The 13,038-nt window shown below is 46.0% G+C and overlaps 1 protein-coding gene across 1 annotated transcript in view; it reads right to left on the reverse strand.

Moving 5' to 3' along the window:
• LOC147104493 (uncharacterized) overlaps positions 1-13,038 on the reverse strand; it is a 389,586-nt gene that overhangs the window by 19,184 nt on the left and 357,364 nt on the right. The window contains exon 6 of the mRNA XM_085962145.1: positions 3,791-3,975. Coding sequence (XP_085818271.1) covers positions 3,791-3,975 — 185 coding nt within the window. The remainder of the gene's footprint in view (positions 1-3,790; positions 3,976-13,038) is intronic.

The raw sequence follows: 13,038 nt of genomic DNA on the forward strand, positions 1-13,038 counted from the left end.
GAATTCATTACAGAATACACTGGCATTCTGTATTTTTTGAGTGCCTAGCCCAGTAATAGATGGGCTCACTCTTCACCCTGAAGCAAGGCTATCCCAGTAACTTCAAATCTTGAGGTCACATTCCAGCTCATAGGACGCATGGGTTTGTCTGGGAATTGACCTGCATTGAGAATGAGCAAAAAGTATTGGGAAGAAGCTCTAATTATAAGGACGCCTACTGGAGGACTCCTTGGAAATTGGACAGTATGGAAGTCAAATCACCTGCCAACATCTCGACCAGGAATTTCCTTGAAGCTGTTCCCGTAACTTCACCGGAAACGGGTTTACCAGCAGTGAAGTTACAGTGATGGAGCAGGAGCTGCTCCAAGGAAATTTCCAGGCTTACCATCTAGGCTGACACAAGAGGAATGACCTCTTGGATGAGGTACCAGGAGGTTGATGGTGCCTATGGAAAGGCGCTCCAACAGGAGCCTTCAGGAGAGGTGGCGAAAAGGAGAAAAACATAAGAATAAACAAAGAATCAGTCCTTAAGTCTCTCCTAGATTAGCCATTGGTGCTGTTCATTCACACAGCAAAGCACTGGGCCCTGTACTGGTAGAATGGTGGTTAACACTACATTTATTTTGCAGTACGGTGGGGTGTTAACCGTGGCTCAGTGGTAGCTCTCTTGCCTTTGAGTCAGAAGGTCATGGGTTCAAGTCGCACTCCAGAGATTTGAGGACATAATCTAGGCTGACAAGCCAATGCCGTACTGAGGGAGTGCTGCACTATCGGAGGTGCCATCTTTCAGATGAGACATTAAACTGAGGCTCTGGTCTTCCCTCTCAGGTGGATGTAAAAGATCCTATAGCACCAATTCAAAGAAGAGCAAGGAAGTTATCCTCAGTGTCCCGACCAACATTTATCCCTCAACCAACATCACTAAAACAGATTAACTGGTCATTATCACATTGCTGTTTGTGAGATCTTGCTGTGCGCAAATTGGCTGTTATATTTCCTAGATTACAACAGTGGCGACGATTAAAAAGTACTTTATTGGCTGTAAAGTGCTTTGGGACGTCTTGCGGTCACAAAAGGAGCTATATAAATGTAAGTTCTTTCTTTCTTTTTACTTTGGCCAGCAGCGACCCTGATTTTGGTGGCGAAGTGGCGAGATGAACGTGGCGGCTCCGTTGCTACCAGCTGCACAGAGAACCAACTCCAGATGTGGGTTTCCCCGCGCCAGCAGAGGCAGCCGAGCTGGTCCGACGATGCAAACAACTGCGAGCTCCACTTTGTCAGTCTGCAGGCAGGTGAGCATTCGGCCCACTCTGATATCCCAACATTTCACCAGCTTCTCGGCTGATTACTCAAATATTCAGCCAATCGATACTCATTTGTGGAGGAACCCTGCCTGCTGTAACAGTTGGCTCCTGGCTGACTCATTCCTCCTCACAATATGTGCACAACTTCTGCACTAATCCAGGGTGCCGATGATTTGCAACGTCGTTGTGTAACTATGGACACAACATAGAGCCAAATATTCTTTCCTGCACCCTCCACTGAGGGCACTGACTAATCTCAGATACTTGTCCACAGATGGTGCAAGCCCTCCATGAGATGGTGTCTCCCCCATGGGCTTGCTCTTGTTGTATCCCCCAAACAGTGAGTCACAGACTGTTTGAAGTGGGTAGCATTACATTGATGCTCACTCCTGCCCTCACCCAGGGATCCCTCGATTATGATCAGGAGTGGGAGCCTGGGCTAATATTTTGCCTTCTTAGCCATGAGGCCGAATATCACCGTGGACCAGGACCTGGGCTCTTAAATCAGTACCACACCAGGCAGCCTATTTACCAAGTGAGCCAGCAGGAGCACTTATAACTAAATATTAAAATGGCTAGATGCTTGGTCACGTTTCAAGATTTTTTGATCGTTTCCCCCCCACCGCCAGAAAGGATTTGGAAAAAAAGAGTTAATTTTAATGATGGAAATTTTTAGAGCAGAGTATGTTCTCACAAGGCTTAAAAAAGCACTTTGACGTAAGGTAGTTAGAATGCTAAATGGAGGTTGTTTTCCCCCAGAGATTAAATAATCAGCAATTCATTTTGGTCCTTTGATCACTGCCTGTGAAAATATGTGAGATAACAAGAGAATGACGAGGACACGGAGAATTATATTGAAACAGCAACGTTATGAGGCCAGCCAGGTTTGCTAAAGGGAAAGCGGTGAGGAGCTTGTTGAGGTGAAGAGGTTGGAAGCGCTGGAGGACAGTGAGATGCCATCTTATTTAAGTTAAGGAGGATGTGGGTTAGTGTGGCGTGTTCTTTATTTTGTATTATTATGCAAAATTAAGTTGTATGGATTGAATTAAGTGAGTCTGGTTATAACGGCTGTTCAGTATGTTAACCTTACTGTGAAATAAAGCAGCTTAGCGATTTGTGTCCAGCCTCGTCTCACCATGTGTTTGCTCGGTCGGGTTTGAGGAGATTGAAGAAGCATTTGTATGGAAGGCGTGAATATCTGGTTCAGATTACAGGGGGGTACTTCTGGGTCGCAGTATCGTATGAACAGTTATCTGGCAATGTGAGTCACTGCCACAAAAGGAAGACACTGTTTGTGGGAGCAGCTGAGATGGTATCTACAGCAGATCCAAATTTCTAATTACATTATAAAATGCTACAGTTCAGAGGGACCTGGGGGTCCTTGTGCATGAAACACAAAAAGTTAGCATGCAGGTACAGCAAGTAATCAAAAAGGCAAATGGAGTGTTGGCCTTTATTTCAAAAGGGTTGGAGTATAAAAGCAGGGAAGTCCTGTTACAACTGTACAGGGTATTGGTGAGACCACACCTGGAGTACTACATACAGTTTTGGTCTCCTTACTTAAGGAAGGATATATTTGCATTGGAGGCAGTTCAGAGATGATTCACTAGGTTAATTCCAGAGATGAAGTGGTTGACTTATGAGGAAAGGTTGAGCAGGCTGCGTCTATACTCATTGGAATTTAGAAGAATGAGAGGTGATCTTATCGAAACATATAAGATACTGAGGGGGCTCGACAAGGTAGATGCAGAGAGGATGTTTCCCCTCGTGGGGAAATCTAGAACTCGGGGGCATAGTTTCAGAATAAAGGGTCGCCCTTTTAGAACTGAGATGAGGAGGAATTTCTTCTCACAGAGGGTCGTAAATCTGTGGAATTCTCTGCCTCAGAGAGCTGTGGAGGCTGGGTCATTAAATACATTTAAGGTGGAGATAGAAAAATGTTTGCAAGATAAGGGAGTGAAGGGTTATGGGGAGCGGGCAGGGAAGTGGCTTTGAGGCCAAGATCAGCCATGATCTTCTTGAATGGCAGAGCAGGCTCGAGGGGCCAAGTGGCCTATTCCTGCTCCTAGGGATATGTGTCAGTGCAGGCTCGATGGGCCGAAATGGCCTCTATCTGCACTGTGGGGTTTCTGTGATTCTGTGATTCTGTGACTAGTCACCCAGCTCCTGACAGCACAATGATGGTTCTTTACAGTTGTCTGTCCACGAGTGCAGCAGGTCAATTGGACACGATCTGCAGCTTTCAGCAGTCTCTTAGATGGGTGAAAGGACGTCAGTAATGGATCTTTAGTGGTCCAGTGCCCTATTTATTACGGGGGTGGGTTGGCTTTTCTATTTGCTCTGAGACTTGCTGCTTGGTGTGGAGCATTAAGTGGTAATTTGCCGTAGTTAGTTGATCATTTTGATCTACGGTGAAGTTAATTGTTAAGTACTCAGGCTGTGGGAGGTACATCACTTCCAAAAACTGTCCGGTTTCTCAGACTTACCCAGCTGCACCATCACGACATTCTCCGTGTGTATTTTATAAACGTCATGCGGAATGTGATACAAAGGCAAAAACTGAGTCGCAACGGCCAATGGAAATGTAAAGATTCCGGCCAGCAAGACAACTGCCATCTCCTGGAAAATCCCGGCCGACTCTGCTTTGGAGGCATTTCCAGTGATTGTTTTTCTGTGGGAAGAAACAGAAAAGAACGTCCGACATTAATTGAGTGCAGGTAGAGTCGCCAACTCTGGTTGGGCGCATTCCTAGAGGTTTCATCACATGACCTCCTGCCTCGAACGACCCCGCCCCCGCACTCCCGCCATTGGTCCGTCCTCTGGGCGCACTGCCTTCCCACGGCCAATCAGGAACAAAACAGACTCCTTGTTACCCAATTGGATCAATCTTGACTGTTAATGAAGCAGCATTTTTTCCCCCATCCCCAGTACTTTTATAAATAATGAATGAAAGTGTTCAAAGAAAATGAAAAAAAAATACAAGTTTGTTTAATGCCCCTATGATTTTTCTCCTAAGTTGCTCCCAGCGGTGACCAGGAGATTAACCTTCAATTCCTGGAGACGCGATATGTAGGGTCAAGTGCACCTTCTGATAAGCTGCCTAGTACCTGCGAGATCCACCTGTGGCACAGAGACTTCGTGAGAAAGTTATTTGGTGATTCTTTTTTATAGAATCATAGAATGGTTAGAGCACAGAAGGAGGCCATTTGGCCTGTCGAGTCCGTGCCGGCTCTCTGCAAGAGCACTTCCGCTAGTCCCACTCCTCCGTCCTTTCCCCGTAGCTCTGCAAATTTTTTTCCTTCGGGTACTTATCCAATTCCCTTTTGAAAGCCACGATTGAATCTGCCTCCACCACCCTTTCAGGCAGTGCATTCCAGATCATAACCACTCGCTGAGCAAAAAAGTTTTTCCTCATGTCGCCTTTGGTTCTTCTGCCAATCACCTTAAATCTGTGTCCTCTGGTTCTCGACCCTTCCGCCAATGGGAACAGTTTCTCTCTATCTACTGTGTCTAGACCCCTCATGATTTTGAACACCTCTATCAAATCTCCTCTCAACTTTCTCTGCTCTAAGGTATACAACCCCAGCTTCTCCAGTCTATCCACGTAACTGAAGTCCCTCATCCCTGGAACCATTCTTGTAAATCTTTTCGGCACCCTCTCTAAGGCCTTCACATCCTTCCTAAAGTGCGGTGCCCAGAATTGGACACAATGCTCCAGTTGAGGTCGAACCAGTGTTTTATAAAGGTTCATCATAACTTCCTTGCTTTTGTACTCTATGCCTTTAGTTATGAAGCCCAGGATCCTGTATACTTTTTTAACCGCTTTCTCAACCTGCCTTGCCACCTTCAACGATTTGTGCACATATACCCCCAGGTCTCTCTGTTCATGCACCCCCTTTAGGATTGTACCCTTTAGTTTATATTGCCTCTCCTCATTCTTCCTACCAAAATATATCACTTTCCACTTTTCTGCGTTAAATTTCATCTGCCACGTGTCCACCCATTCCACCAGCCTGTCTATGTCCCCTAGAAGTCTATCACTATCCTCCTCACTGTTCACTATATTGTTTGTTGAAATAGAAAGCCGGAAGACCATTGTATCCTTTATCAGCATGTTGATGCCATATGCAAGTGATATCCGAGCATGATTTTTCCCCCCATTTGTCCCGTCTCTCCTGCAGACACTGCCTCTCTCTGGGCTACAGTTCCACAGGCACCAGCAACCCTCTGCTACCTCACTCAAGTAGCCGTTCTTTATGCGTAAGGGCTGGGAGACATAACAGTTGAGTCAAAGTCTTGAATCGCCCAATAAGTATAGGAGTCACTGAATAGCTATGAGGATTCAGAACACTGGCTGATTTTACACTCAGCCCATGGGAGCGGAGGCCAATTAAAGATCAGCCCCCCTCACCCCCACACCCACGCCCCCCCCCCCCACCACCCCTCCACCAACTGTCAGCTTGGCTCAGATCTGAACACAATTAATGCCACCGTGTGTTTGTAAACACACGAGAAAAGGTTTGTCAATTCAAATTTTCACACGGTGATTTAAGGCCTGCTACAGTTCAAATTTGCAACTGCATCAAATCAACCCAATAAAAAGGGAAAGGCTGCAAATTGTTGGGAATCTGAAATAAGAGCAGAAAATGCTGGAAATAAAGCGAAGGCCAATCAGGCAGGTGTGTACCCTTCATCAGAGCTAAAGACTGCGAGAAAAAACCCAATGATCTCATCACGTATTCCAAGGCAAGAAGTAGGTTCTGTTCCGAATGTTTCATAGCAATTCCCATAAGCAGACCGTGGCCTGCACAATCTGGAGCAGTGCCTGTTGTGTAGGCTAAGTTGGTCCCTGGATCAATGGGTAAATTAGACTGTCCTGAAGTTTACTAAAGCTACACTGCTATTGATTTTTCTTTATGTTGTAGTTCCCATGGATTGGAGGGTAGCTAATGTTACCCCACTATTCAAAAAAGGTGGTAGAGAGAAAACGGGGAATTATAGACCGGTAAGCCTGACATCAGTAGTGGGGAAAATGCTAGAATCTATTATAAAAGATGTAATAGCAAAGCACTTGCAAAACAGTGACAGGATCGGACAAAGTCAACATGGATTTACAAAAGGTAAATTGTGCTTGACTAATCTACTGGAATTTTTTGAGGATGTAACTGGTAGAATAGATAAGGGGGAACCAGTGGATGTGGTGTATTTGGACTTTCAGAAGGCTTTCAATAAGGTCCCGCATAAGAGATTAGCGTGTAAAGTTAAGGCACATGGGACTGGGGGCAAGGTACTGACTTGGATAGAGAACTGGTTGGCAGACAGGAAGCAAAGAGTTGGAATAAATGGGTCTTTTTCTGAGTGGCAGGCAATGACTAGTGGGGTACCGCAGGGATCGGTCCTAGGACCCCAGCTATTCACAATATATATTAATGATCTAGACGAGGGAACTAGATGTAATATCTCCAAGTTTGCAGACGACACAAAGCTAGGTGGGTGTGTGTGTTGTGAGGAGGATGCCGAGAAACTCCAGTATGATTTGGACAGGTTGGGTGATTGGGCAGATGCATGGCAGATGCAGTATAATGTGGATAAATGTGAGGTTATCCACTTTGGTGGCAAAAACAGGAAGGCAGATTATTATCTGAACGGCAATAGATTGGGAAAAGGGGAAGTGCAATGAGACCTGGGTGTCCTTGTGCACCAGTCGCTGAAGGTAAGCATGCAGGTGCAGCAGGCGGTTAAGAAGGCAAATGGTATGTTGGCCTTCGTAGCGAGAGAGTTCGAGTACAGGAACAAGGATGTCTTGCTGCAGTTGTACAGGGCCTTGGTGAGACCACACCTTGAGTATTGTGTGCAGTTTTGGTCGCCTTATCTGAGGAAGGATGGTCTTGCCGTGGAGGGAGTGCAGCGAAGATTCACCAGACTGATACCTGGGATGGCAGGAATGACGTATGAGGAGAGATTGGGTCGATTGGGCTTATACTCATTGGAGTTTAGAAGAATGAGAGGGGATCTCATTGAAACTTATAAAATTCTAACAGGACTAGACAGACTAGATGCAGGAAGGATGTTCCCGATGGTCGGGGAGTCCAGAACCAGGGGTCACAGTCTAAGGATAAGGGGTAAGCCATTTAGGACAGAGATGAGGAGGAATTTCTTCACCCAGAGAGTGGTGAACCTGTGGAATTCTCTGCCACAGAAGGCAGTTGAGACCAATTCATTAAATATATTCAAGAAGGAGTTGGATATATTTCTTAAGTCTAACGGGATCAAGGGATATGGGGAGAAGGCAGGGACAGAGTACTGAGTTTGGATGATCAGCCATGATCGCATTGAATGGCAGAGCAGGCTCGAGGGGCCGAATGGCCTACTCCTGCTCCTATCTTCTATGTTTCTATATTAACCTTCAGCCTTTGCCTGTTAAGCGGGGAACTATAAGTCAATTTAAAAGCAGTGACCACTGAACTGTTGAACTAAGGCTGGCCCTAAAGCAATGGTTAGTTTCAATCAATCTAATTCATAAGTTTCAGAGAACTTTAATCATTTGATAACGAGTGTGGGAAATCAGTTAGTTCTGCAAAGGAAAACATCTGGGCATACATCATCCTTTTACATTGGAACCAATGATAAGAAACAAAGACAGACTTATAATTAAATGTGTCACTTGGTAGAATAGCAATTATATGTAACAAGAGTGAAACTATTGATAAGATAACAAAGTAAGGGAGTTATACCGATTCTATTGGCCCAAAGGAAAAAGAGCTGGTTAAGTAAGGAAGGAATAAAATTATTGACAATTAAATTCTCCTTATATGGAGTTGTATTTTAACTTTTATATAATTATGCAATGCAGAAAGGTGTGGATTGTCATGTAGGGGGTGAGTGTACAAAGTGGCAGTTTGTAATGAGTATTTGGATTCGTGAAGGTCTAAGGTACTGAACTCAGAACAGAAACACTAATACAAAAGAAAATACTGCGGATGCTGGAAGTCTGAAACAAAAACAGAAAATGCTGGAAATACTCAACAGGTCAGGCAGCATCTGTGGAGAGAGAAACACAGTTAACGTTTCAGGTCGATGAGCTTTCGTCAGAACGTTTGGATCCCCAACCAAACCATCAAGTGCTGTTGTAAGTATCACTTTTTAAGTGTATGTTTAAGCACTTTTGCATGTACAGTATGCTTAATAAACCTGTGACACCTGACTTCAATGCTCAAGGACCTTATTGATTTGAAGAGTAAATCATAAATAAGGCCGTTCCTCTAACAGCTCCACCAAGACTTGAGTGTATAATCGAGATGAGTTACCTTCTCGTCCTGTTTCACTGCCCCTCTCCTGACAGCTGAGCTGAGATCAGGAACTCACTGTGCAGGGAATCATGGTTGTAAGCCCATGTCATACTGCTCTTTGCCACACTGGGGCGCGGCATCAGTGAGCTGATCACAGTTTCTGTAATGTATATACCTTTAAGGGGGGAACTACTTTTTACAGCTCATGTATACTGTAGTACCAGCAGTGACCACACCTGTATATAGCACTGAGTAGTAATCTGTACATTCAGTTCCACTGTGAGCCACGTTGAGTAAACACCTGTTGTACCATTTCTCCTGCAGTCTGTGTCTTATTATACACAGACACAACATTGGCGACAAGGCAAGTTCGAACCTACCTGCAACTCTGCATCACCTCCCGGGGATTCATTCCTGAAGATCAGTGGATTGGAGGTCAAGGCCAGAGACTCGGGCGCCGACCACGGGCAACTGCCCAGTCATCCAGCAGAGACTCGAGAATTGCGGGGGAGGCTGTCGAGAGCCAGGCTTGGCTTTCCAGTCGAGGTGGTCCAGCAAAACGGGCTGGCAACAGGTAGTGCGCAGACACTTCCCGGACAGCGGCGGGCTAGAGCCCGACCGAGCGGCACAGCAAAGGGCCGAGCAACATCGACGGGGGAGAGAGAGGGCAGAGCGCACAGGGCGCAGCCGGTGTTCAGGGGCCGAGCAGCGTCAAAGAGAGGGAGAGAGAGACGCGCAGAAACCCGCGAGGTGCCGCCATTGCCACGAGGACCGCCGAGAGCGGCGTTGGCAGCAGCGCAGGAGAAGCGCGCAAAACCTACAGGGCGCCGCTATTGCCACAAGAACCGCCGGGAGCGGCGTTGGCAGCAGCGGGGGAGGGAGGAAAGCGCGGGAGGCGCCATTTTAAGCCATTGGGAGACGCCATTTTAAACCACACCAAAAATGCCGAAGAGTGGCAGTATCACCGCATTTGACAATGAAGTCGAAGATTGGACTACATATGTCGAACGAATAGAGGTGTACTGCAAGGCAAATTAGGTGTCAGATGACAAGAAAGCGTCGGTGTAGTGGCGCTTCTTAGTTTCCAAACAGGCAGCCACTGAGCTGTGGGGCTTTTAACAACGAGTAGACGCGTGTCGAAATAAAACGTTCCCAAACGTAGCTTTGTCTTTTAAACTGTTTACTATAACACTTTACGAACAGAATTACAAAGCAAACACGTATAAACGAACACGGTCAAAAACTGTATTGCTCCAAACCTCACAACTTCTGCCTCCTTCAGCCACGTGGAGTTTAAACTGTAAAATGGCTGCATACCATGTGTGGCTTAGGGACTGTACCATTGTGGCAAGAATGAAGGGGGTGTCTCGGACTATACTACTGGAGCAAGAAAATAGGGGGTTTCTTAATACAATAAGTCAATCAGGTAAATTAACTGTATTATGCTATTTAACCAATATTTTAAAGTATTTTCTTAAGCTTTTATGGCTCTTACATTCCGGCCCCTAATTGACTAGGCACATGAAGCGTATCAATTACTCAAACATTAAGAGTCATAAACTAATGAGTTCAACATATTTACAATATAAGTGTCCACTTTTTTCGTTCAGGAACTTTTCACGCTGCTTCTTGTAGCAGGCAGAGCTTTGTGATCGGTCTTTCCAGGGTACTGGTCTTGGTTTGCAAACAAACGCGACGAACGACGCCTCTGGAGTCTGGCATGGTCTTAATTATTTTTCCCATCAACCAAGAATTTCTAGAGGCTGAATCATCCACGATTAAGACAATGTCTCCGACAATGAAGTTCCTCTTTATTTTGGACCATTTTTGACGCTCCTGTAGCAGAGGTAAGTATTCTCTTGTCCATCTGGTCCAGAAAAGGTCTGACATATACTGAACTTGCCTCCACTTCCGACGGGCATACAGATCTTCCTTTTTGAAGACTCCCGGGGGCATGGCTGGCTGTGTTTTCAACAACAACAGGTGGTTCGGAGTCAGGGCTTCGAGGTCATTGGGATCATCTGATGCCTTAGTTATCGGTCGGTCATTAATGATGGCTTCGACCTCGCACAGAACGGTTTGGAGTCCCTCATCGTCGAGCGCTTGCTGCTTCAGTACAGAACTGAGTAGTTTTCTTACGGTGCGTATCTGTCTTTCCCAGACACCTCCATGGTGGGATGCAGCCGGAGGATTGAAGATCCACTTAATTCCTGTTTGCATCATGGCTTCCTGTATTTTAAGCCGATTCCAACCTTCAATAGCTTCCCGTAGTTCTCTCTCCGCTCCGACGAAATTAGTGCCATTATCAGAACGCATAATGGACACCTGACCTCTTCTACAGACAAAGCGCCGCAAGGCGTTAATACAGGAATCAGTGTCAAGCGTGTGTGCCACCTCAATATGAACTGCTCTGATGGTCAAACAAGTGAAAAGCACACCATATCTCTTGACAAGGCTCCATCCTCGCTTTACCTCGAAAGGCCCGAAATAGTCCACCCCTACGTTTGTAAATGGGGGCTTGTCTGGTAACAAACGGTCTTCAGGCAGATCTGCCATTTTCTGCTCCCCAGCTCTAGCGTGTAACCGTCTGCAAACAATGCATTCAGAGAGTATTTTTCTTATTACAGAATTAGCTCCTGGAATCCAGTATCTTTGTCTTAGCTTCGCAAGCACGTGATTCCTCCCACTGTGTCCAATACTCTGGTGTATATGCTGAAGAATGAGAGTAGCAACCCGGAGGTCCTTAGAAAGGATAGCAGGATGCTTGGCCTCCTCTGGCATAGCAGATTTGTTTAGTCTCCCTCCCACCCTCAGTACTCCATCTTGCAGTGTAGGGTCCAGCTTGTAGATATGACTACCTTTCTTGATTGGAGTATTTCGCTGTAAAGCTTCGATTTCTTCTGGGTATCTTTGTCTTTGACTGAAGCAAACTATCTCCATCTCAGCCTTGGCCAAATCCTCCACGGTCAATGAATTCTTACCCAATGTGGTCTTGTGCTGATGCATATACTGCTGTAGAAGCATTCTCTGCTTATCGGGGTTACTTTCAGACTGACTGATAGTGGCTCGGTACTCTTTTCTCTTACCGCTCAGGTGTAGCAGCAACTCTTTCAACCTTAGAAACCATGCAACTGCTTTCCTCAACTGGTGCCATCCTGAGAAATGGTTAACAAGCTTGTTCACTGTGTCAAAGTTCTCTTTCGTAGTTATGAGATTTACTGTGACTGATCTCTTGACTTCGACGTCGTCTTCAGCAATCTGACTTGGCATATCTGGTCTTTCTGGCCATGATCTCTCTGTTTCCAGCAGATAACTTGGGCCTTGTATCCAAGTTTCACTCCTCATGAAGTTTTCAGCCTTCAATCCCCGTGAGGCTTGATCTGCTGGGTTTAATGAGGTGTTTACATACCTCCATTGAGATGGTTGTGTAGCTTCTCTAATGGATGAGATTCTGTTTGCTACAAAGGTCTTGAAGCGTATCTTCTCATTCTCTATATACTTCAGCACCGTCGTGCTATCCGTCCAGAAGACAGATTCTTCTAGTGGGAGCTGTAACTCTTTCCGCATCGCCTGGTCAACTTTAACTGCAACAACCGCTGCCGTCAACTCCAGTCTCGGGATGGTGACCTGCTTCAGCGGAGCCACCCTGGATTTCCCCATGAGGAAGGCACAATGTTTCTGGCCCTGTTGATTTGTCAGCAAGAGGTAAGTAGCCGTGCCATAGCCGTCCTCACTGGCGTCCGAGAAATGATGTAGTTGAGCCGTCTTTGTAACTCCAAAACTCACGGGCTTGATGCATCTACTGACGTTGAAGCTAGAAAGTTGTTGCAAATCTGTCAACCATCTGTGCCATCTCTGAGCTTGACCTTCTGGGATATCTTCATCCCATCCTCTCTTGTCTCTACACAGCTCTCGTAGCATCAGCTTCACCGGCAGAATGAGTGGTGCCAGGAATCCAAGAGGGTCGTAGATGGAACTGACCACGGAGAGAATCCCTCGTCTTGTGGATGGTCTTTCGTTCACCATTATCCTGAAGTTGAACGTGTCTGACTCGATGCACCAAGAGCTCTCTCGATAGGAAGGACATCGTGGCTCAGGTCCAGATCTTTGACTTCAGTGGCTCTTTCCTTTTCTGGGATAGAAGCTAGAACTGCTCTGCTGTTGCTTATCCACTTAGTCAGATGGAATCCGCCATTCGAACACAGAGTTCTAAGGTCTCTTGACAGTGCGATGGCATCGTCTTCTGTTGACACGGACTTCAGACAGTCATCGACATAAAAGTTTCTGAAGATTGTCTCCACAGCCTCTGATGGTGCTTTGCCTTTGCCATCTTCTGCAGTTTTTCTGAGAGCGTAGCTTGCACAGCTGGGAGATGATGTGGCTCCGAACAAGTGTACGGCCATTCTACATTCCACCATCGCTTGACTAACGTCGCCATCTGGCCA

This window comes from Somniosus microcephalus, chromosome 19, assembly GCF_052327205.1.
Source record: "Somniosus microcephalus isolate GS21.2 chromosome 19, FLI_Smic_1.0, whole genome shotgun sequence".
Classification (NCBI taxonomy): Eukaryota; Metazoa; Chordata; class Chondrichthyes; order Squaliformes; family Somniosidae; genus Somniosus; species Somniosus microcephalus.